Source organism: Anarrhichthys ocellatus, unplaced genomic scaffold (genome assembly GCF_004355925.1).
Source record: "Anarrhichthys ocellatus isolate YVR2014 unplaced genomic scaffold, GSC_Weel_1.0 scaffold39, whole genome shotgun sequence".
In the NCBI taxonomy this organism is placed as follows: Eukaryota; Metazoa; Chordata; class Actinopteri; order Perciformes; family Anarhichadidae; genus Anarrhichthys; species Anarrhichthys ocellatus.
In genome coordinates, this window is record NW_022280069.1 from 457,022 (window position 1) to 483,290 (window position 26,269).

Below are 26,269 nucleotides of genomic sequence, written 5' to 3' on the forward strand. Positions count from 1 at the left end.
AAAGTGAATTAATGGCACCCCCTGTGGGGTTTGAAACAGTCTAGTGACACTGCTGGGAAAAGCACGGAGGATAAGACTAAGTAAAGGAACATCTCTGAGGGTTCACCCTTAGGGTAGCACACGTGGCTGAAGTTTTTCAGTGAAGAAAATATGGCTTTAACTTCCAGATGTTTGCAGGATGAGGCCAATCTGGAGAGAGGGAGGGAGAAGGAGCTTTTTGGGTTACAAAAAAGCCCTAAAATGATCACTTAATAAGTTGCAGGTTTCCACCTTGTCCTCCAGAAAGGCAGCACACCATGTGCGTGAGCTTGGCCTGTAAATCAATGGTGTTTAACTTTTAGGAATTTACTGGCCCAGACTGGACTTCCTGCAAATAGAGATAGAGAAGCAAAGCCAATAGAGATAATAACTGATAACTGTTCTGGTGAACTCTACCTGCCTTGATGCTACTCTGCGGCTGCTGCCTGTGTTAATGTTTCGCCAAGCGTTTCCTGGTTATCTAGGTGCTTCAGTTACTAGATGCTTGACCACATGGGAGTAATTGAAAATGCACATTTGTCTCCCAGTGTGCAGCTCCCACTCTCCTTGCATAATGGCTATACCACCCTACAGGCAGAAACACTTCTTTGGTAAAGCACCCATTCATTGTCCATGTAGAAGAAAGGGTACCGTAAATTAACCCTTGACACAAGTGGCAGAAGAAAGTCATCAACAACAACAACAACAGAAAAATATGGCCACACGGTTCCCAGCTCGCTGCATTGCAGCAGCTGCAAGAGGAAAAAAAATTCTGCCATCCAGTCACATTAGAAGTGTTGTCTTAATAGAAACCAGATGTGGCGTGGTTAAAGTCTGTTACTGTAAATTGCTCTCTCTCTCTTTCATACAACCGTGACTCAAAAACGTACATTAAAGCTGTTGCATGGGAATGTTATACACAACATGAAATATGTCCCTCTAAAACATTGTGTTTGCATAAAGGATGATGCTTACTGTGATGTTATTCAGACGCCGCAGACATTCAGACGGATCAACATAATCTTGTCAGTCACCATAGACCCCAGAGGAAGCCCATATTTTACAAAACATATATCAACAAAACACAGAGATGTTTTTATACAGTAGGCCTCGATCAATACAGAACAGAAAATTCTTCCTAAGCGCAGCATCAATTATTTAAAATAAGTTTATAATTGAGTTTTGCGGACACATTCAGCTCCTGTGCTTGTGGAGGGTTTTTGCCAAAGCAGATGGGGTTCGATTTCACACCTCTCCAACAGAGTTTGGGCAGCAGCTCCCCCACCACGAGGGTCAAAACCACAAGAGTAAGCAATCTGCATGGTCTCCAGCCAAAAACAAAGATGGTAATGGAAAGAAAAGAGAGCAGTGTGCCTGTGTGTGTGTGTGTGTGTGTTGAGGTACATGGAACAGGCAAGGTCTGTTTGTGTTGAGGTACATGGAACAGGCAAGGTCTGTGTGCACATCTGTGTTTATGTCGATGTTCGATACAGAGTTTTGTGATGACTTGGCAGTTTTGTCTGCCTGCAGTGGGTCAGCGTTTCCCTTTAGTGGCTGCAGTCTGGTCGCCTGTTTCCCCTCGTAAGAAACTACAAGTCAAACAAGCGATCGGAGAAGTGCACTCCGGTTATGGACCAGCATATGAGGGACGGGTTGTAAAGTTTGGCAAAGCTGTGGAATAGATTACATTTCTTTCTGTTTTTGCATCCGTCACCACCTTGAAGTACACCCAGATGTGCACAATGCATTAATGAAACCATAGAGCCATTAAGAAACAGTAATTGAGTCTTTGAATCAAAGACAATACATAATATGACATAATAATCGTATGACTAAATGATTCTCTCATTCTCAGATTTGAAGGATGAGTCTGGTGTTGTCTTTTTTTCAACAAAACAAAACAATGTGTTAGTGCGTTCAATACCGTCTGACTTCCCTTCTCTGTCGGTGTCCCCAAACCCATTGTTTCCTACCAAAGACATAAATCTTTAAAAACAACTCAATAAAAAAAAAAGCCCTGTATGTTTAAAAAACACCTGTGCACTTCAGTGTTGTCACTGAAATAGAGACAAATGTGCAATTTTGGGGACTATTTTCAGCCGCTGATCAGTAGACATTTGATACGCTAGTGAGCATTTACTGCAGCAGGACGGTGTATGTGGGATTGACTCTAAATAAACTACAGATCCCGTGTTCATCATCACTAAGAAACATGTCATCCAGTGCAACAGCGAAGCTCAATGATGTGTTATAAGACTGCAGTTTTACACCCGATTAAATAGTTGCTTGCTTAATATAATTACTGACTTCTTTCTCTTCACAAAGAGTTATTTTGCTCGGAGACAGTAATGTGATTGTTGCAGGAGTGGAGATTGTTTCTGTTTTCTTAAGCTCCTCTGAAGATTTCAAAGGCTCTTGACCTCGAGCTGCTCTGTATATGTTCAAGGAACTGTGTGTACTAATAAATACGGATGAAGAAGTGTTGGCCTTTGCATAGATTTATCATGGGAACATTAAACACAGTGACAAAATCTCATGATACATATTTTTTAAAGTAGTGTTTCCCACAACTTCTTGACCCCAGAAAGGAGGACAGAAATAACTTGTTTTTGAGGCGATATTAAGCAAAGAGAAAGACGTTACTATTGAATAAATCTGCTGGTCATGGTGGGAAAATGAGCATGAGGATGATGCTGTGATGTATAAAAATGGATAAGGACCTAAACCTCACAGGGGTCAATTGGGTAATTAAAAGGACAAATACAGGCTCAGGAACATGTTGCTGTGCAGCTACAGCTCAGAGTTCCTGTGTGTGTTTCATACAAACTGTTAAAGAAATCTGTATAGATAACATCTCTAACAAGAGCAAACAATCAGTTAATGATTTTAATTGCAAAGATTCAAAATACATTCACAATGTCCAGATTAGCAAATCATAACATATAACACATAACATACAATATCAAATATAAGTTTAGAATATTGTTTTGTAAATCTTCACCCAAAACAACCGCTTTTTGACAAATACTTCTGTGAATGAAGTTTTCAGGTTTTGGACTGTTTGTCGGGGTCACTGTGGGCTCTTGGATATTGCCATTTTTCACTGTTAAATTATGTTTCACAGGCCAAACAATTAACTGATTAATCAAGAGAATTAACGTCAGATTAATTGATGGTGAAAATAATCGTTAGTTGCAGCGCTGATTGTTTTGTAAATTATCCAAATCACTTGCTTTTAGACAAATTAACTAATTCCTATGAGACTGAGGTGAGTTTAATGGGAGTAGATCTGCAATGACTAGTCAGTTGTCGATTAGTCGTCTGACAGAAAATTGATCTGCAATTATTCTAACAATCAACTAATCATTTAAGTCATTTTTAAAGCAAAAAACTTGGACTGACAAAACAGAATATTTGATGACGTCACCTTGGGCTCCAGGTTGTAGTGATTTTAACTGTTTTCTAAAGTTGTATTGGCCGAATGATTAAATGATCAATGAAGAAAATAATTAGATGAATTGCCAATGAATTGATAATGGCAATAATCACCATAAAAGTGACCCTTTTTCAACTGCCATATGAAAACACAGACCAATGGCATAACTATTAACCCCTTTTTGAGATTAGGAAGTAATAAAACATCATGACTATTTAGTCAAGAGTCATGGCCTCATTGTAAAGTCATAGAATGATAATTCAAGAGAATAACTTGACTCAAACTAACATCCATAGCCGGAGAACAGAGAGCTTCCTGAATGGCAGCAGAGAACGAGCTCGACAGTGAAGCACAGGAAGAGATGAGGAGGAAGTGTGCGTCTGAATCAACAACTCGTCTGTGATGCATGCAGAAACAATGGCACAAAGGACATTCCGACTGATCAATCAAGCGTCGCAGTCATTAGAAATATCCTGCTTATAGTCGTTATGGCAGAGATCTCTTCAAATAGTTAGAACATGATTCAGCAAAGTTTGACATTCTTGTCCTGTTCATTACAACTTGGCTCGCTCTTTTAGCAAATGTTAGTGGAGTCGATGTCCGTAAGTCGAACCACCACTGTGGCGCGGACTGAAATATCTGAAATTTTGTACAGGTTGCGCAGAGGATGGATGTCAATGACTTTGATGATCCAGGAAACATTTCCGAGTGATTCAGTGAAATATCTCAACATCTGCGGCGTGGATTGGCACATTATCCTCAAACATTCTTGGTTCCCAGACGATGCAGCCTACTGATTTTGGTGATCCACTGACTTTTCCTCTGGTGCCACCATGAGGTTTACATTTGAGGTTTTGACTGAAATGTCTCAACATATATTATATGGGTGGCCATTGATGACACCTTGGTGATTCCTCTCATCTGAACATTTTAATTTGTCCAAATCTTTGATTTATGACAAAATACATCCAAACTATAACTTGTGGTTAAGTGCTTATAGGTTGTTCTATTGAAGTTATATGTTTCTTTTAAGGGGCAACAATCTGTGTACCTAAATATACAACAACTAAAATGTCTTTTATATTATATTGAAACATGTTTTTGTCATTAGAGGTACAAGGAGGAATCTGCTACACTTGAACACAAAGCTTAGTAAGACCAGTAAATAGCCAGAAAAATAACAGAAACAAATGCTAAATTCTTGTTGTAGGTCTGAATCGGTCTCCGTTTTAGATTCTGGTTTTCATGGTTTGTCGCACCATCCCAAATTCCTTGGTGTCAAAACCTAATTTGCTCACAAGTTTGAACTTTATATCACTATGTGATAAGCTGCACTGTGGACGCAGATGGTTCATGTGACAAAACAACCGACATGAGGCGATTGTGAATTTTGAACCCCTACTTATGTTTCTTTCCAGCTGCAGCCTTCTAATGTTGTGGACTGAGAGGTTTCTCGCACGTGTTCTTACTGTGAGAGGTTACAATGCAAAGCTATGTTTTCTGGTCATGGCTTGTGGAATAAAGCTGTGTTTTTTACAAGGACTATGTGTGTCTCTACACCAGTATGATCCACAGAGCATTACAGCACATATAATTACAGCTCTGTATGGTCAGGTCCCTCTGAAACCTCAGCCAGGGCTTCCATTTTGGGTTTTCCACCATTTCACTCACTGAAGTTTGGATAAAACACTTGTTGTGAAGAGCCCAGACATGATCTCAATCCAAGGTGTGTAAGTCATTGTTTTTGTTTATTTTGCTCCATAGGAGGTGAGCTGGTGTATTCGTTACAGCGTCTCAGTGTTTAAGCTTGTTTTTGTGGACCCTCTCTCTCTCTGACCATTGAAGCCACAGCCATCCTGCCTGTGGTTTTGGTCTGGAGTGTGGAGGACCAGGCAGCAGTTTGCACTGTGGGTCTGTGTGGGAGAGTGCACGAGCCTCAAACGTGTCGGAGTAATGCAACAGGGAGAGCAAAGAGCTCCAACTGGCAAGAGGCCCAGCTCAAAAATCAAAACAAAAAAAGGATTTCAGTGTAAACCACGTCAGATCACACACATCTGCACAAAGTAAACATTTGAAGAAAGAAGAAAACAAGGATTATTCATTTGATTTTTCATCAACGTCCACAAAGACTGCAGTTACAACAGATTTGATTTTATTCCCTGTGCAGTGATACGGTTGAATCATGTTAAATATTTGGTCATAGGGATCAATGCATAACATTGTTCTTGAGTATTATAAGCAGGGTTGGCAATCTTCAGAAACTAGACTTAAAGACTTTAAAAAATGATCCAACTGAAAAAGCCAGCCGAGTGTTTGCCAACTCTTTTCAAATGAAAGCAGCACTAGCTGACAGCCCGTCCCTTTAGGCCTCCATCCAAAGCCACTCCTCCAAAATTATCATTATGGACGTAAACGAAAAACATGGCTATTGTTAGTACTCACTGCTGTAAAGATAGCAACATGTGGAGACTCTGGTGACCAGCATTGCATGGGAAGAATACGCGCAGGCAGACAGGCAGGTCAGCATATTACAGTCCTACAACAGCCACATATACAAGATTTACTTTTTTTTTTTTTATTCTCAGAGTGTTCGTTTCATTTAAAGGATCTTAGAATTTAATTGATAATTGAAAATTGTACAAAATACATAAACGTATAGCTTTAAAACTATTGCTATTTGTGTAAAATGTGGTTTGTTTGAAAGCATAAACGTATTCATAGTATTTTATTTTGAATTTACTCATATTAAAATACATTTCTTAATAATTCTAAGTCTGTTCATTTACATGGATTTTTGCACCGCCTAACATTTTGGTAGCTTGAAATCTAACAGAATATGTATTATTTGAATATATTGAAAATGTATTAACTAAACAAAAAACTAAACTAAAAAGGTTTTATAGAATAAAGTGATGCATTTCATGAATTGGTATTTTCAGAGGAAATAATGGAGTTGGACACAAAACTATGCATGTCAACCCCGTCTACAAAATGACGTGACTGAACACTCCCAGTTTTTAAACTTTCAAACACAGTAACGTACAAAACAGAACAAAAAACGCTATAAAACTACTGCAGTAGGTTTAGTAGAAAAACATCATGGTTTGGCTTAAAATGACAATGTAATTGAAACTAAACTAAAATGAAACACAAGTACTTGGTTTGGTTTAGGCAACAAAACTACGACTTGGTTATTTTTAGACAATAATAGTCTCCGAGCAGTCTCGTTGTGTTTTGTGGCCCATACTTTTTACAGCCTTATTTTGAGAAAATGAAATGCATGTTTAAGACCCCGCGGGTGCCCCGAGACTGGAGTCAATACAAAATCAACTCTGTCCTCCGCTCGGCTCATGTTGATGTCCTCATGCGCTCCAAAACAACAGCATTACCATGGTAACCTTATCAATCCGACCACGGGCTCTGTTCTCCATCACCGTGGGGACAGATGCTGTCACATGAGCTCCAGTACCTTCTGACCTCACTCACAAAGGCACTCTCCAACATCAACACACACTCACAAGCTCTAGCTTATCGTAGTACTACTATAGCTATTTACCACGACAGGAAAAGGTGTGGACATCGCACATTGCATCCTCTCAGTTCCCATCATTTTAAATCGGCTTCTGCTTTCATGTTCACGTAGTCAGAGTTCATTTTTAAGCTCCATTTCTTATCTCATGCGTCGAGGTCTTTAATTTGCCGGGTTTTACAGTATAGGCCTACATTTTATATAGTTATTGCATTACTTAAGTTTTGTTTTCATTGGCCGCTGCAAGGCGATATGAAGGGGAAATAAAGTGAATGTTAAAGACAGCTAAATGACCTCAGACCTGCTGCCTGATGAATCCGTCATTGGTTCCCCCTGGAACTTTAACTTGAATGAATGTAACATGGGGACCAGGAAGGGACACACACACACACTGCATCCTGTTTTTCTCAGTTAAATAAAAGATCCCAGACCCCAATGACTGAGATTGCCAAAGTAAAGCTGGCCTGTCGTTGACTTAGAGTTGACTTGAGATGATTTTGTTAGTTTTTCCATTGCAGCTCCCCTAATTAACAGAGTTTTAAAATGACTCGAACCCAAGGACAGATTGGCAGGCAGCACAAGGCATCTGTCGTTGTATTTAAGAGCCTGATGGTACAAAGTCTTTTGTTGCAGAGGATCCAGATCATTTATTCCCACGTTATTACTGGAAACTCAAGCAAAGCCGTGGGGCAGATCGGCTGACATCATTATAAGATACAGTCGCAGAATAAGGGGTCAAATTAAGACAATTAAAGAGCTTGAAAACGGAGACACAAAAAACAGACTTTGCAAAGGTCTGCAGTAAGTTCAAAAGGTCAAACATTCTCACTTATTTTGCGTCAGTCTTGCAGATAGCAAACACAGCAGAGCTCACTCAGCGAAATTCAGACTTCCAAGATCTGTGCAAGGCCTCCCCCTCCTCTCTACTTAGATCATCCTTTTGTCACGCAACTCCCCCGAGAACCGTCAGCTGCATTTGAGCTGCCAAGAGTTTTCCACTGAAAAGCTTTTTTCCAGTGTGGGGGTTCAGCTCTTGTGGCAGAATACCACCTTTTACCATATATGATGTCTTTACTGTAAACAGAGGGAAACGTGTCGACGTAGGCGTTGTGGATTTACTCTGGACTGAAGCTTCATAATGTGGTCGAATTGATGAACACCGTGAAATATGTTGGTGTGTGTTTTTATGTTAACTTTTATGCGTGTTCTCACGTTACATTTTTGGGTGTGGCATGTAATTGTTTCTCACAGTCTCTGGTGTGTTGTTAAGGGTCTCTGCTCCCCCCCGCCCTCCAAAAGCAGCCACCCACCCAACATGAGGCATAGCAGCAACTGGGGAGCGTTTGCCAGCCTCACTGTGGTCGACCAGCCGAACCCGTCCTGCACGCCAAGATGAGAACCCAGATGCAAAGGATTATGGGTTTTATATTCAGTTTACAGTAACTCTGGTTTAACGTGAGGGTGGGATGGGGAGGAGGGGGAGACGGGGAGAGGGGACTGCGGTCGGTGTGTCACATGGAGGACTCTGGCTAATATATTTCAGTTTCTGCCCTCGAGCAGTTTTATAGATTTGTTTTTCTAAGAGCTAAACTGTAAAATTGCGACGCAAACCTTCGGCTCTTCTCCCCTGTGGAGGGTATTTTTTCGATACCCGTGATCACAATCAGAGGGTGATCATTTAAACCTCCTTAAGGCTGCGATACACACAGCAACTTTACAGGCCAACTTTTAAGTGCAATTGTGCGCAGCAACGCTTTAATCATGTGCAGTGTGACCATCTTGTTGCCAGGAAACATTTGAATTAATTTTTGTCCTTTGGTCTTTCCTTCTTCGTCTGTTGCTGGCGGTTTTGCCAATTTATAATGCAAACACTTTTGCAGGCCGCATTGGTTTCTAGTTTTCATGTCAAGGAGTCCTTAAAGGACCTGCAGTCAGCAACAGACTCCTGTTTGCTACGACTGCGTCTCAGGGAGTTCAATTAGATACAGAGCTCACTTTGGGTGGGCAAAGGCACTTGGGAGTAAAGTCTGAGACAAGAGCAATGATTCTTCGTTGCTGCTGTCTCATTGTTTTAATGGTATTATAATGGAGTTTAACCACTCCTTATCTCTCCCTTTGGGAACCACAGGTCGATTAAATCACTCCTTCAGCCGCATGTTGATGGGTTGGGCATGCTACTTTTATTTTGAAAGTGTCTTCCACAGCGGTGAGGGATTACCTCATTAAAACTGTAATCAGTAATCCAAGGCATTAGACACATTTAAAATGTATTTAGATTACTTTCATTTACCTAGAAATGTGTCACTTTTAATTTTGCACGACCATGACAAAAGTTTAGGAAATTTATATCATGTTTAAAATACATTTTTATAAAGAACACCTGTCTTCATTTAAGTGCCCTTCCAAGTTTCTTGATTTTTATTTCTGTAAGTATTCCCAGAAGTAATCCTTGTTTAATGTTTTTCAGAACATATATAATTGAATGCATCTTATTTTACATTACAAAACAATATCCACTTCTGTTTTCTATTATAATTCTCTCAATGGAAAACACACTTTTTCCTCCAACCTTGAATGCATCAGTCAAGTTAGCCTGTTTTATCAGCGACCTTATTATGAACTGTTTCACATCAAACATTAAACTGTTGTAAGGATTTGGTGCTGATATTAGAATGGCTTATTACCGGGATAGCACAAGACATAAATTATCTGCACTTTGATTCACACTTCTAAGCCGCGCAAGAATGCACCTGCAGGATCGTGTGTCATAACCGACAGTATTTCACTATATGCTGCCTTTCTTTTGTAGCCTTGTTGACTTTGGTTGTAGTTTTAAAATAGCACACATAATAAAGACATTAGAGGCAAAGATTTTATGCCATTGATTCTGGAAGAACATGCTGGAGTCTGCAATGCCAAGAAAAGCTCCGAAAGCTTTGAAAAGAAGAGATAAAAAGAGTCTGGAAGATGGGAGACATGCTCTGTAGTTTCTGTGTTGGGCATCAGAGCACCTCGACATGAAAATGAACTCGTATTTGGCAGTGCTGTTTCTATCTCTCTGTCGCTGTCTCTCTCTGTCGCTGTCTCACTTAACACCCCAGCCACTATGTCATTACGTCTATTTATTTTTCTTTCATCCATGGCATACACTTCCAGGGGGTGACTAATATTTTCTACCGCAATTAGCACATAGAGACAGAAATCTGAGGTTAGAAAGAAGGGAAACAGGGAAGCAGTTTGATCAGTGCCTTGTGCTTTGCTGAGAAGTCCACCAGAATAAAGGCTTTTTTTAGTGTAACCTGTTATTAGTTGTAATACTACTCAAGAAGATAAAATCTAAATAAAGAGGACGATTAAAATGTTCGGTAAATGTGCAGTTTGTTTTGGGTTGGTCCACCACTCTTATGACATGACACAGATTGCCATGCTATTTTGGACCGATATTCGTGGTCCCCAGTGGATGAATCATTTTGACTTTAGTTATCCACTGACTGTTCCTCTAGCACCACCAGCAGGTCAAAATATTCAGTAATCCAGTGAAATATCTCATCTACGCTGGATTTGTACAATTATCGGTGCAGCTATTCATGATTCCCAGTGGATGAATCCTAATGACTCTAGTAATCCCCGGACTTTTCCTCTAATGCCACCATGAGGTTGAAATGTTTGGTTTATAGTGAGATTTCACAACAACTATTGGATGGATTGCCATTGCAATTTGGTACATTCAAGTTCCCCTCAGGATGAATCGTAATAAGTTTGGTCTCTTAATTTTTTATCAGTGTTAATCTGTCAAATACTTTACCCCAATACTCTTTGCAGCTAATACGATTGATAAACAACTTAAGTTAAATGTTTTCAAATTGTCTAAATCGTCAATCATGGCTCATACAAGAAGAGGCTGCAAGTGGTTTCATTTGGTAATTTTATGTGTTTCTAGATTTATAGCTGTCATAAATTGCTGTTGAAATACCCCAAGTGACTGCTGGTTAAACTGTTGTTATAAAAGGCATGGTTTGACATTTTGGGAAATGGGCCTAGGCTTATATATAGTCTGATGAGAAGATATATATTCATCAATATTCTCATATGCATCATATTTCAATATGAAACTGGAACCAGCAGCCAGTTAGCTTAGCTTAGCATGAGGCAACCAGAAACCTCGTGGTGACAAGACTTCTGGATATCACTGTAAAAGTCCAAGAAATAGTCCTGCATATAACACCTTATAAAACCACTTGTTGGTCCACAGTTTTTGACATTAAACAAACAAGATATAACTTTTAATTTGTGAACTTTATAGATACCGGTCGGCAGATTTCTATCCACAGACAGAACCAGCCTAGCTGTTTCTTCCTGTTTCCAGTCTTTAAGCTAAGCCAAGCTTAGCGCCCTCTGGCTCCAGCTACATAAATAATGGACAGACATAAGAGTGGTATCAAACCTTTCATCTCTTTCCCAAAATGTCAAGCTATTCCTTTAACACGTTGTTTTTACTTCATGCTATTGAAAGTGATATTAGAGAGGGAAGATTTAAGCAGAATATGGTAACAACATGGGTACGAGTGTCTACTGAGATTAATATAAAACCACTGCATCTGCTTTCATTTGGGCTTTGTTTTCACTGAAGCCCCTGTGTGGTATTGTTTAGAGCATTGTGGGGCCCCTTGAACATCTTACAGCATTCCTCAGTTGGTACAATGCATGTACGCGTGGGCCGCTGCTTTGGGCCTCGACAGAATGAGTCAGTCAAGAGCAGTGAATTAGCAAAATGCTCTCAGACACTAAAAATAGTTTCTCTCTGAACTCGTTTCAGCGTATGGGACTCATTTGATGTGCGTGTGTGTAATGTCTCCAGAACGTGACAACACATGATCAGTCCTTGAAAACTCTACAAACTGTGTAGTGGGTGTTTGGAGTGTGCATGCGAGTGGACTTTATGTGTTTGGTGTAAGTGTACATGCACGTACGCCTGTGTGTGTGGTGTTTCATACTGGTTTATAGAGCCACATGAAAGTTTCATTGCCACTGGATGAGATTGTCTGTTTTTTTCCCAGTACAAACAACATCAAAACATGTTGGAGTAACCTCCACTATTGTGGTATTTCACTGTTCTTGGTCCAGACTTCACCTCTTTGACCAGTGGATGTGAAATGTTGACGTGTGCATACAATGCTGTCAGTTAGCTGATAGCTAAATGCATCGAAACTGAATGGAAAAACAGTTGCGATACATCATACTACTTGTGCTTTTCTGCTGCCAAGCCAAGCTTGTCAAAGTCCAAAGGTTCAGAGCTGCAGTTTGGAGAAAGCTCAAAGGAAATAATGATAGCTTAGGGCTGGATGTAATGAAGTAGAAGGCTATTATGTGAAAAGGAGGAAAGGGGGAGAATCAAACAGTCCACAGTTGTGGTGGAGTTTTGTGTAAAACTCAATTTTTAGAGTACCTGCACTCCTTCACTCCACCTAAAGGAAGGGTAGCGTCCTTCAAGAGTCCGGTTTCCAGCTGATGATACTACCACATGGAGCACCAGACTTCTACCTGCCTTCCCCTCCCCACTGTAGGTAACCCAAACATGTGATGCAAACAACATCTGAGCTCGACTTCAAAACAACTCCGTCTGCACTCATTTAGCTCGGTTTCTCAGCATTTAAGAATTCCCATGCGGTTTGAAGCCTCTCTCCTAATGAAGCACAATTAAAATGAAAAGAAGGTAATGAAAAATATTTACCCGCAGTCCAATGAAGTGGCTGGTGAAGTTGACGAGTCCTCTTAATAAAAGCCATATGCTTGTTCTCGTAAAATTCTGTATTTGTGGCACAAATTTTTGAGGCGTTAGCGTTGGTGCCAGTGAGTGAATTAACTCCTGGCAGTGGGTAGGAGAGTAGTAACAGGCAGTTTATCAGAAGCACAAGATGTCTGCACTCACACTGATTTATGCTGCAACCCTCACCATGCCACATCTCCAGCAGTGATAGCCAGCCACTGGACAGGGTTAACATAGAAGTTAATCAAGCTTCCGATTGATTACAGTGGTGTTTATGGTGGACTGCTTTTTCTAAAACATCAAATAATCCATATTCTGTTGGAATTTGTTTTCTGCAAAGTACCATAAAGAACTCATTTTGTAAACATACACGAAATGGCTCTGATGGGAACTGAACCGCTGACCTTGGCACCATTAGAGGCATGCATTATTCACCAAGCCACACGAAAATCTTCTCATCTTTGGGAAATTGACCGAGCAGAGTGACTGAAAATGCAAATAAGTGCATGAAAAGTGAGAGAAATATATTTCTCCACCACAAAGTGATGACATGAAGGAAATAGGGCTTAAAAAGCAGTTTGACAGTGAAGTGATGGAGTGGAAGCTAGTGCCAGAAACTAGGGTCAAATCTCTAAATCATACATAGTTTTCTTATAGATTTACGTTTGTGTTGATCTAACTTAACCTTGACAAAAAAAATCATACCCCCTTTCTTACCAAAGTCAGACACTTTAAACAGTCGGGTGGAAAAGGTCATGCAAGTCACAGAAATTCACGGAGGAGACACAATCCACATGGGAGAATCCATTCTCATTTTTAAAAAGCCAAAAGTAAGTCTTTTTTTGTTGTGTGCATCAGCATTTTTCCTCCAAAATGAGAAGAATTGCTGAAAATGCAAATATGTGCATTTCATGTGAAAGAAAGTGCATTTTGTAGTAGTTTTGGTCCAGCCTGAAATATATCTAACTGTTGGATGGATTGCCATGAAATTTTGGACAGACATTCAAGGTCCCCAGCAGATGAACCTTAATGACTTTGGTGACCCACAGACTGTTCATTGAGAGCCACAATCAGGTCAACACTTTATTTTATTCTATGTACTTGGTATGACAACATTTCTGCAAGACTAATGACATTCCCATTAGCTGTACTTTGCCGAGTTGATTAGGAAATGTTAACTTGCTAATATGCTAAACTAAAATGGCAAACATGGTGGACATTACCTAAACATCAGCATGTTAGCATTGTAATTGTGAGCATGTTAGCATGCAGATATTAGTTTATTGATTTAGTTTTAAGTTTACCTTATTTGACAGAAATCTTCCACTACTTCTTAGGGTAACATTTTGGTAAAGTTTTAGTTGCCTTAACTGTCATCGGTGATGGTGGCTTAAAACTCTCAAAAATGTGACATTTCATGAAACTTTGTTGAGGATAGCCTAAGTTTTACCAGTAAGAGAGACATTTGTTGTTCCTCCCTCTGAGATCTAAGATGTTTCTTCATGAAGAACATAATCTTGATTGGTGTTTACAATGTCACTGTCCCATCAGAAATCTCCTAAAGGCCACGAGTAGATGACATGAGCAGCTCTGGAACAGTAATTCTGTCAGGCGTGACTTGTTGAGAAAACAGAGGGGAGCAACAGGCCTGACTGATCCCATGTCAACATGACGTTCCTTTCTCTAGAAATGCTGTTGCATTCCCACGACGCTTTTGCCAGAGGGCTCACACCACTGGCCTTGTTGAACTTCTGTTCGTTTCCATGGGACATTTGTGAGGGGGGGAAAAAGGGGAAAACCTTGCCTCCCTTTTGCTCCCTGAGAGCCCAACAGGGTCCCCGTGCCGAGGCGCTCTCTTGGGCCGATGCACTGATCAGATCCAGATGTTGCTGGAGTGTGGAGGGGACAGCCGAGGAGTGTGGAGGCCTCACTGCAGCACTGATTGATAGGGGTCAGGATGAAGTAGGGAGTCACATTTCTTGACTCCGAACCCCTTCTCTCTGCTTTTCTTTCTTACTTCTGCTCTCACTCTACCACGTCTGCTGTCAGCCTGTCTCCTGATGCCTGTGTTTTATGAACCCTGTTGAGACGGTGTGAAGCTCGGCGGGAGCAGACAGCGTTGCGCTTTAAATCTGGCTCTTTGCCTCACCTCTGCCGAGCGTTTAACGAACTCTTTAACAGTCAGTGGCTTAACCGCAATTTATAGGTACAGAGAACCAGCTTTCAATTAATCTTTCTATCTGCCACGCTGTGAAATGTTGATTATAGTAAATGGAAAACAAAAACAATGATTGTAAATCTCTAGTTGAGAGAAGGAATGGAACTCCCCCCCACCACATCTGTGTGTGAAAGATTTTCCATTGTACTTTCTCCTCACAGAGAGCCACAAAGTTATTGCTTTGTTTCATGGCTGCTCAGATTTGTCCCTCAGCGAAGAAACTTCAAAAACACATTCACTTTTTTGGGGATTTTAGGTTTTAAAATTGGACAATAAGGCAAGTAAATGAGTTGGACTGCTAATAATTTCCAATACAGTAAAGAAATCCAATTAAACAACCTCAGAAAACCTCTTCAATCACCTCTTCAACATGGCCTTCACAAATTGCTTTGCATCGTACAAATGTTTTGTTTATTGTGTCCGTCATCTATTTTGTCAGCAAATAATAACGTGAATATGTTTTGGCCCGGTGCTGTCCTCGCTGAAATGTTTGGGTTTTTGCATCCCTCAGTAAATGTCTGTACTTTTTTCCCCTCAGGACCATGCCGACTGTGCAGAGCTCCGCCGCCCTGCTGCTTTTGAGCCTCCTGATTGGTCTAAGCTACTCTCTGAACCCAAGAGACCCCAATGTGTGCAGCCTGTGGGAGAGGTGAGGCCTGCTTCACTGTCACAAGCAAATATATGTTGCTGTTATATCATCGGTTGGTCAAGACATTCATTCATCACATCAATTACAAAGTAAACTTTTAAGGGAAAAAAAAGCAGCCTCACTGTTTTATACTTGATCTGTAGAGGCAGGAACTAACTTTCCCCACTTTTATTGCTTTTGCACAGAAAATGGTTTACAGAATAAAAATTGATGGTTACCTGACAATCAAATTAAACACCATTACGGCTAGTGGTCATTGCTATTTTCTATCCAGAGATGTGTAGCTATTTAGATGGATCCATAGCTTTCAAAAACACTTTCTACAATTCACCTAAATCCAAGATAAGTACTTTTTCAAGCACTGATTGGCTTTTTTTTTTTCTTCTTCTTCATCTGAGCTAATTCTGTTACACTTTATGAATCCACAGAATTCCCAGTGAGTGGATTAAGGAAGCACAATTCATATAACTTTTGATTTGGCTGTAATGCATTTCTTATAAGACTCTACAGCCACCGGGATCCCCACAGTCATTAGGACTCATCTAGGGCACCAACAAATGAGTTCTTTCATGATTGGTTGAGAAAATAATCAGCGGATTCATCAAACGATTAATTGCTTTATGCATGAAATGTCAGAAAACAGTTTAAATGTCTGTAATCATTTCCCACAAGTCAGGGTGATGTATTCAGATTGCTTGTTTTATTTGAACATCAGTCCAAAACCAGAATATATTCAGTTTTGTATAATATAAAAAAGAAAAATCCTCAAATCCTCACATTTTAGTTTAACTAATAGAGCAGGATACGTTTTGTTTGGACTGTGAATGATTGACAGTGCTTGTGATGTTCTGCTTTTCAGCTTCACCACCTCAGTGAAAGAGTCCTACTCTCATCCTTACGACCACGTGACGGAGGAGCCCTGCTCCGACCCTCGGACCTCCTACAGATGCATGCGCCACAGGTAGCAGCAGCGCGATGACTCTTTTCCTGTTGCGGCTGACTTCCTGTTCCTCTCAGCGGAGGGTCAAAGCGTCCTGTTTGACTGCGTTATTGTTTCAGGATCACCTACAAGACGGCCTACAGGCAGGCGGTGAAGACAGACTACCGCAAGAGATACCAGTGCTGTCCAGGCTACTACGAGAGCAGAGACAAATGTGTCCGTAAGTATTTATGGAAACCTTTTTATTGATCAATTCTTCTTTCTTTTTTAAATCACTGAGACAAACAGTCGGAAAGCTGAAACAGTCTTTGAGAAGAACATAAGTTTTGGGCAATATTCAGTTCAGAGAAGTTTTAATACACCATCACCGCAATACATGACAAAGTAAATTGATCCACAGGCCCTCGCCTTCTTTCATGCCCACCTTGTAGAGGAGTTAAAAAGTCAGGTACACAATCTCAATATTTAGATATACTTTATTTATTTCAGTTGCTTTTTAATGGTGTCATTTTTAATTTCCGCTTTCCAAGGACTGGATCACTGTGTGATCACTGAGTGTTCAGCTTAAGATTTCTCCTTTATTAGCCTACATTAGAAAAAGTTCTCTCTGTTTGTCAGTCACAGAGTACCAAAGACACTCAGGTGTGTGTCATTGAATATATAGTCTTGTCCCATAGGACCGTACCCAGTATTTCTTTTAAAACATAGGTACTGAGTCCAAGTGAACTCCTCCAAATCCCATCCATCAGAGCAGTTCAGTGTTATTTAAATGTTTCATATTTACTAACATGAACAGCTTAATCATTTACATTAAGTTACAAATCCCCCTTCATTAAGATAAATGTTGAATACTTACTTTATTGAATTAACAGGGACAGTGCACATTAATGTACATTTGTGTAAATGTAGCAGAAGCTATTTTAAGATTAAATTTCAAAGTTATTGAGACCACCTCTAAGCATCAAAAGCAATCTTAACTGTATCTCTTTTTGTTGACCTTAAAGTTGTCAAATCTAAATATATAGCAAAATAATACTGGAATCAGCTTGGTAAATGTCCACAAAGTGTTGCTTTTTATTTATAGATTGTACACGTCTCCGTAGTTTGCTGAAAAGCCCCAAATCCCAGAGAAAATACTGAGGACATGACCTCAGTGTCCTCAGTGGTAGCTACGCCCCTGGTCCCGCCCATGGGTGGGCAACATCAGTACTACATTGCAAGCAAATATTGTGTATAAACAGAATTATGAAGAGTTCTCAAAATCAACTATAAGAATATATCCAGTCAAAAAACGTCTATGTAATGGAATGTTCTGTCCGATTCCTCGGACAGTTTGAGCTCGATACATTTTTGTAATGTAATAGATTAAGAGTGTTAAACTGATTATGTTCCTTTCATAGTTTCCTGAAAGTATAGCTATTGGTGCACATGTGAAGGAGACCATGTAGTAATCCAGCACAATTCCAAAACGTCTTCTTTTTTTTCTTTTCCATGCAAGATGCAGAGTCAATATGAGCAGCACATGACACTGGAATTACCACAATTATGGGTTCTGTTCTTCTCATGCTGATACTGGCTGTTCTAACTGGAACTTTAAACTTAACTGCGTGTTGCTGACACTATGAAAACCATCTTCATAATTTTCATATTAGTTCAAGGATTTCACGTCATTTCAGCAACTATTATATCATCAACGAGGCATCTGTTCCTGATGAGTTCAGAGGGGTGGTTCTGCTGCCTGCACAGCTCAGCACAGAACAACAGAAACTGAATCATATGAAACACTGATATGAGCAGTGTGCAAACTCACTCCGCTTAACTTTAACACTACGGACAGTTCTAATGAATACAGTAAAGTTGTCCAAAACACGAGACACTATAAAACTATTTGTTGTATTTTATGTGTTTTGATGAGAATAATTACTTAGATTTGCTTTAGTTTTATTTTGTTCTGTGTCTTTCTTCAAACACCTTGGGACCACGATAGAAACAAATACACCAACATGTCATCCTTTAGATTACGCATGTTTTGTAGATCCAGAAATAAAAGGAAATCAAATTAGTTTGAATGTGGAAAACATTCCTACATATGGAGTCAGTTAGCATGGAATCACCTGGAGAAACTGAGCTTTTTATGTGATTAAAGTAATCATAAGCCTATCAGCTCACCCCTAATCTTAACTTGAACTACTTTACTGTAAAGTTCATTGTCAATTTAAGGTCGTCGTGTTTCACAATAAATGTTTGGGTGCGCTAGTTAAAATAAATGACAGTTGTCGTCTGAAAATACCAAATGATGCAGCTGTCAACAGCTTGCTGATGCAGCGTTATTGCCGACAGTCAGCGGTGACATACTATATAAATAAAGCGAAACCATACATGGCCCGCAAGGCTTGAGAAAATTCTACCTCAGCTTTACAAACCTTTGCACACATCACTGGATGATCTCATCAGTGCATGATGGTAATGACAAGGTTTCTGTGCTTTGTGCTTCAAAAACCGACATTTTGGAGATGAATGTTTTCATTCGGCAGAGATAATATGTATTTTTGCTTATTGTTGCTTATTGCTTATTGTTGCGCCATCTTTCACATCAGTGTTGCATGTGTGTGTGTGCGTGTGTGTGTGTGTGTGTGTGTGTGTGTGTGTGTGGTGTGTGTGTGTGTGTGTATATAGAGTTTTTTGTAGCCAAACACAAAAGCCTTTGATTTTACTGACTGACTTCAGAAAAGCAGACTGGAGCCGACTGATTGCCGTTTTAAGCTCTATAATTGAAATATCTCAACCTTCAACGTGTCGTGTAGGACTCCTCCCACACCCACTTTCTATACACTGTTTCTTTATTTCCTAAATACATATAATTAGATATAATTACACTTACCTCCTTCATTGGATGGTGTGTACGCCTTTTCTTAGATCCCTGAAATCTCCAGCTTCCAAACACCTTGAACTAGAGAGGAGAAAATAATCAGTTCAATTATTGTTTATTTAAAAGAAAAACACCATGTGCTTTACACAGCATTTGGTTAGAAAACACTTGTCTAGTGTAACCAAAACTGAAGAGATCTCTGGCTGAATTATTAGTCTGCAGTCATGAATGCATGTCTGAATCAACTTAATTACTAGCAGAACCATTGATGATGCCGGCAGGGACCAACAACTCAAAGACTGGCTTTCTAAGAGGAGCCTCCTTGACAGTATGAATGGCACTGGTGCTTTCAATTGTATGGTCGAGCCCAGCTGTCGGACTGACGGCTCACACACTGTTTATGATGGGTGGAACACATTTAGGAGGGAAAGAATGCAATTCAGTTGAATAGATTTTTAATTGAATAAAAAAAAAGCACACCCTTGAAATAGTGCCCTTCTGAAATAGATTGAACACGTGCTCTTTAGTAATATTAATAATCATTTCCGTAGCACCCTTTCTTTAAACAGTGTTTCACACACAAACAGGACGCACATAATTAGATACTTGAGGATTTTACAAAAAGGAAATATAGTAACATCAAAGTTATTGGAAGAATATATTTAAAGAAGAATTGGCAGATAGCAAGTTGATCAAGTGAGTTCTCAGTGTTCAAAGTGATTTTCTTACTGGTCTGATAGACATCTGTGATAACACCAGTAGTTATACAGTATATGCCCTGTACAAGTGATTCCCAACAAGACTATACTTCTACAGGTACCAGTGTGTGCGTGGAAAGATAGAAGAGTAACTCAGCTTCTTCAGTGTTCAGATGTAAGCTGGAACTCAACACTACATGCTGCAATTGAGATTGTGTGAAAACTAGTATAGTAGAACAAAGAGAAGCCTCTGAATCTAGCTAAGGATGTAGTTGGAATTAGTTTAGCGCATATCAAAGTTATAAAGAACAATGGGAGAACACCGACTGGTTTAGACCTTCACTGGGTCTTCCTCAGTATCTAAATGGCAGCCAAGAGAAAAGCTGGTCGATATGGTTGAAACGCAAAGGAAAGATGCTTCAATGCTTCCCGTCTTATGTCCCTTAGCATAGGGAACACTGGGCCATCCTAAGGAGATAATGCCGTCCCACAGTTCCTTGCGACAACGACATTTAAAGCGACGCACCAGTCGGCCGCTAATAAAATCTGCCGTTGAATTGTACACTACGGATACATTTAAAACATCCTCTTAGGAGGTGCGATTCTGTTTCAGCATTGAGTTTGTCGCTGTTGCTTTAAAAAATATCCATAGCCTAGTGTAAGAACAGTGAGTTGTCCTTTTCCTAAATCCTCATGAATTCTCCTTCACATCATGACGTTTTCCATAGAGGTCAAGGAAAAGTAGTTAGGAAAAGACATAAGGATGTCATTTAAAAAAAAGATTCAACCGTAGCCAAAGTCTAAACGCATACAATTCCAGGATCACATTGTCTTGTGTGAAAAACAATCATTGCAACGATTTCCACTTTGATGTAATCATGAGTGCTAAATCACACCAGGTTCCATTCGAAGGACCAGAGTTAGTGAAGTGGTTCTTGAGCTCATCTTATTGGGCTCATCACACAAAGAATACAGTTGGGAACCATTGGCTGATCTGATCCGCACCACATGCTGTATGTCTCCACAAAGCCAGCTCTGTTATAAAGTGTGTTTCCCATCAACAGCTCACTGCACCAAGGAGTGCGTCCACGGTCGATGTGTCGCTCCAGACCGTTGCCAGTGTGAGGGAGGCTGGCGAGGAGACGACTGCTCCAGCGGTATGAATCAGTCTTTTCCCCTTCGCTCAGACATTTCCTCACTCTCTCGATTGCTTTTTTTTTTTCTCCCAGCGCCTTCTCTTTTCCCTCACTCTTCAGGTGTGCACACACGTGCACACACACACACACACACACACACACACACACACACACACACACACACACACACACACCAGGAAAAGACAACTGGCCATTAGTCAAGTGGCTGATCATCACATACACCACTCCATCACACACACAGAAAGAAGGCCTTTCCAATGGAAACGGCAAGGGAGCATTACCGCATCAACAGCAATGAGTCATGAATGTCAGACCAGAAGGAGCTGCATGTCCACCTCTGACTCAGTTACTATTCAAAATGAATAATAATAACTCCAACAAACGTAACGAAATAGCATTGCGAGATAAATACTACGTGATGTACTGAAAGTAGCCACAGTGCATTAAAGAAAGAGTTAAGAGAGAGACAATAAACCTGCTTCTTCTAGTTGTTATGTCTTCTTTCACGAAACTAAAGTCAGCAGAAATGATTATATAATAGTTATTCAAGGCACCAACTCAGAACAGCGAGTCGAACCCAGTTTGTCTGAAATCTCCTTGAATGTGATCGTCCAAACAACGTGGCGTGTGAAACCAGAGCCACGCTTCGCGGGGCTGCTGTCCCCCTCACTGTAATCAAGTTTTCCACCTTCAGCCCGTTTCAACGCAGTCAGCTGGGTCAGTGGTACACAGCCCCCCCTCTTATTCCTCTACAGAAAGAGGGAATTAGCTTTAACGGGTAGTGGTTGATGCCTTGACAGGGGGATGATGGGAAGGGGAAATGGAAAAAGTTACCCCTCTCTCTCTTGCAAGGACCAGGTCTCTCTGTCTCTCCTTACACTCTTCCTCCTCCTACTCCTCCAACTCACTTCAATTTTCTTTCACTCTGCTCTTTTCTCTTCTTCCACTCCTCTTTCCAGCCTTGGCTCCACAGTATCGTCCTATAATGGAGTATTTTTGGCAGAAGGAGCCCTGATACTTCCTGGATGCCTGTGTGTTGAGCTATCTAAGTATGGGAAAGAGGAGAGAGGGGACTGAGGTTTTCATGCCGACCACTTTTAGGACTCTTTGCCCATGAATATGGAGAAAAGGGGGGAGTTCTATACATGGCAGAATGTAAAAAAGCATTAAAAGAAGTATTCAGTTCTTTTACTTAAGTAAAAGTACCACACTATGTACATACTCCACAAGTAAATGTACTGCCTTCAAAACCTCACTGAACAGGAATGGTATAAAAAAAAAGTCAAATGTAGAAGTAAAAAGTACAATGATTCCATTTAAGATGTAGTGGATTAAAAGAGTACATTGACTTTGTACTCAAGTACAGTACTTGTTTAATCGGTTGCATTCCACCTCCAACAAAAAGCGAGGAAGAGTGGGAGAGAATGAAAAACAGGAACATTTTGGTAATTGCAATGGTTGAGGTAAGAGAAAAGCAGGAATTGCGGCTCAGTGGGAGCTACAAAATGTCATGTCAAAATATTTAATGCTTTACGTAGGCATCGTTTCAGGGCAGATTTTGATCGAGGGACGCAGAGTGCTGCAATCAAAAACGAGCAGCGAGGGTTGTTTAAGAGATCCAGGAGATGATGTGGACTTTGTACGCAAGCAAAACCCAAACCACTGCTTGGACAATTCTCAGGGGAAAGGCAAGAATTTTCCCACCATACCAATGTGCATTCCTAATAAAAGACAGTGAAGAGTTGCCAGTTCTGAAGTGTATGTCAGTCAGTGGGTTTACATGCACGCAGTATTACAGATACTGGTATGCATCACTGTAGAGGTCATGTTAATGATGGTCTGTATCGATTACATGTTCATAACTCCATCACAGAAATGAAGTTAAGCTTTTAAGTCTCCTGAGAGGACAAGTTCAGAGAGTCTGTGTGGTCGTAACGCTGTTTTGTTGCGTCACTGTGATAAATAATCAAACTCTTACATGGAAAGTTGGCCATGAATTCCCCTTCGGTGTGAAATGTCAACCTTCTGGCAATTTTGGATTGATCTGTGCTTGTTGTTACTGCGATCAAATCAAAGTAAGACACAATTAAGCCGAGTTAAGTGCATTTGATGAAGGTAAACTAACTCAACATCGCTTTGCTCATGTTTACGTGACGATAAGCAAACACACTGGCTGGTTGCTCAAAAACAGCAGGTCCAATCTGGCACATTTCAGCTAGTCACTCATCTTACTGTCTGGATGCATCGGCCCCCTCAGTTCTTGAGCCGACTGAGCTGCAGACCCTTCAGTAAATCTCCCCTGCTGTCCTAGAGAATGTCTGTGTAAACATAATCGCTGCTCCAGCTGAGTTTCTCATTCGTCAACGTGACAGAGAGCCCCTCTCCAATGCCCACACAGAACACGTGAAGGTACGATTCATTTAAACAAAACAAAAAGCAAGGGTCCTGCTCCGCGTCCAGTGCAATAAACACTACAGTCCATGGCAGTGCGCTTTGCTCCAGGCCAAATTTGGCTCTACTCTACCCTCTGTGTAATTATTGTCAAAGCAGTCCTTGTGCTTTTCAAAAGCTGAGGTAGGGCATGAGTGCTGCAGGGGCAACGGTAGGGGGGGGGCTCTTGTTTTTAGCTCAAGTTCACCGACGGCCATCCATGCGTTACGTCAGTGCTATTGGATATCACATTTTCTCGATGATGTGCAACACAGTCGTAAGGCACCGATGACAAATTTGAAGAATGCACCCTTGACCAATAAGGCGACCCAGTGGACTGAGATCTCTTCATCATGAATTGAAACCCAAACCTTGTGTGAATCTTTGCACTGCACTCTAACCCCCGCCGGAGCTGATCCTCAAGCTTCTGTAAAATGAACCTCGTCCAAACTCGTCCATCTTGTGAGCTCCATGCAAATCTCCCTGCCAAGTCGAAATTATTTGTTGGTAATATAACACCGCAGGACCAAAAGAGGGAGATTTGGATGTGGAAGCACGAGGGACATCGACAGTAATGTCTGGAAGAGTCAGTACTTTATCTCCTTCCCGAGCTCTTCCGCTCTCGTTTTTCATCTGTGTTGTTGAATTTAAATCTGATTTATTTCTGTGTATTTGTTTTTCATGACATCATATGTTACTGTAAGTGTACACCACAGTGTATGGGAGGAAAACAGCATGAGGAGAAACAAACCTGACACTAAATGATCGCACATGCATCATGTGCAAGTTACAATAATCAGCAGTAATCATATTTTGCGTCGGTGTTTTTATTTCATTTCCAGCATTGCAGAGCAGGTTTGACTCAGTGTTTAGGGAAGAAGGCGAATTACTGGAAGCTGACTGGTTTGAATCCTTGCAAAATGTGCGCAATGAAAGTGAGAATGTGTGTCGCTGTTTAACTACACGAGTAGTGTTGGTACTGGAAAACAAAAAAAATACTTTTCTTGGACAAGAAAAGTCTTACAAAGTGAGGTGCCCAATAAAAACACTACATTTCCCCCCCCAGGTAGTATTAATGACAATCTAGTTTAATCTAGAATCCAGTAACCGGTAGCATTAAATATATCAAATTTAGAAAGTGAGATTAAATTTAAAAAAGCTAATCCAATAAACCAAACATCCAATTCATATTTTAAAAACTATTTTGCCTGAATAAACCAGAATACGGTTGTGTTTCAGTATCTTAGCATACTTCTTAATCAATAAACTACTGTTTGTCCCGTTGCCTTTCAGCCTGTGATGACAAACAATGGGGGCCAGGCTGCAGTCAGCAGTGCAAGTGTGAGAACGGAGCTCTCTGCGACCCCGTCAAGGGGACGTGTCAGTGTCCTCCGGGGTTCATAGGACGCCACTGCGAGGAGTCCTGTCCAGCGGGCAAGTTCGGGAAGGGCTGTCAGGAGAGGTGCAAGTGTGGGACCGGAGGATCCTGTGATAGAGCAACCGGAGAGTGTTTATGTCGGGACGGATTCACAGGGACTTTGTAAGTGCACAAAAATAAAAATCAATATTAAACGGGAGCCTTGCATACTAGGCGGTTCATTACTTTTATCCGATTCCTAAATAAATATAGTATTTTTGGAATGGTTCCCCTTTTTCACAGTTGCTGCTAGAGGAAATCAAGGGATCAACAAAGACCATGACTGTCTTTATCAAATTGAATGGCAATCCATCCAAAAGTTGTTGAGATATTCAAGTCTGAACCAAACCCACACTGCCATCCTTTGCTTATGCAGCTAACGTAGCTGAAATTGACACAATGTCAATTTTAGTATAAGCCATTTTTATAGTATGTATAGTTAATTATGTAATTTAGGAGACACTTGATACCTCACTTCATTACACATCACAGTATTACACTTTATCTTAATTTTCTCAGGAGGTCTGTCCATCACAGATCCGAGTTATTTGTTTCCACAACTTTATTATCCATGAAGTTAATGAGTCATCTGTTACGCCTCGTTTTTAGTTGCCCCCGAGGATGAGTAAGCAATCAAAACTCTTCCCCACTAAATATTAGTGGAAACTCTTTTACTGCCAATGTGAACAACACACCACCTCCAGCTGAATAAGAAAGGGGGCTTGGCAACACTGACCATTGGATAAAGCTCCTTGATGAATTGTGCATTTGAAGTACGTCCATATTATTTCACCTCAAGGGTGTATTAGAAAATATAATATCCCAACACTGAATTGGACAAGAGGTAGTTTTAGCCAAGAAATCTTATTGGTTGAAGACACGTTCCAACCGTGCTGATGGTTCCCACTGAGCTGTTGAAATGCCAAGCCTTCCAGTAATCAGAGAGCTACTGTTAGTCTTTATTGACCTCACCTTTTTTTGTTTTACTTTTACTGCTTTCCTTCAGAGTAGTTTAGTAGAATATAATAGGGCTGTATGAACTACTAAATGCTGTCTCCAAAAGTCATTATGTTTGTATAAAACTGCTAGAGTTACTTTAGTTAGTTTTCAAATTTTAAAAGGTAAAATGAAGTCATACATT

The 26,269-nt window shown here is 40.5% G+C and overlaps 1 protein-coding gene across 1 annotated transcript in view; it reads left to right on the plus strand.

Moving 5' to 3' along the window:
* The window catches only part of pear1 (platelet endothelial aggregation receptor 1), a 46,485-nt gene that overhangs the window by 7,072 nt on the left and 13,144 nt on the right, over positions 1 to 26,269 (plus strand). The window contains exons 2-6 of the mRNA XM_031867281.1: positions 15,507 to 15,617; positions 16,477 to 16,578; positions 16,677 to 16,777; positions 21,189 to 21,281; positions 25,005 to 25,251. Coding sequence (XP_031723141.1) covers positions 15,511 to 15,617; positions 16,477 to 16,578; positions 16,677 to 16,777; positions 21,189 to 21,281; positions 25,005 to 25,251 — 650 coding nt within the window. The 5' untranslated portion in view covers positions 15,507 to 15,510. The remainder of the gene's footprint in view (positions 1 to 15,506; positions 15,618 to 16,476; positions 16,579 to 16,676; positions 16,778 to 21,188; positions 21,282 to 25,004; positions 25,252 to 26,269) is intronic.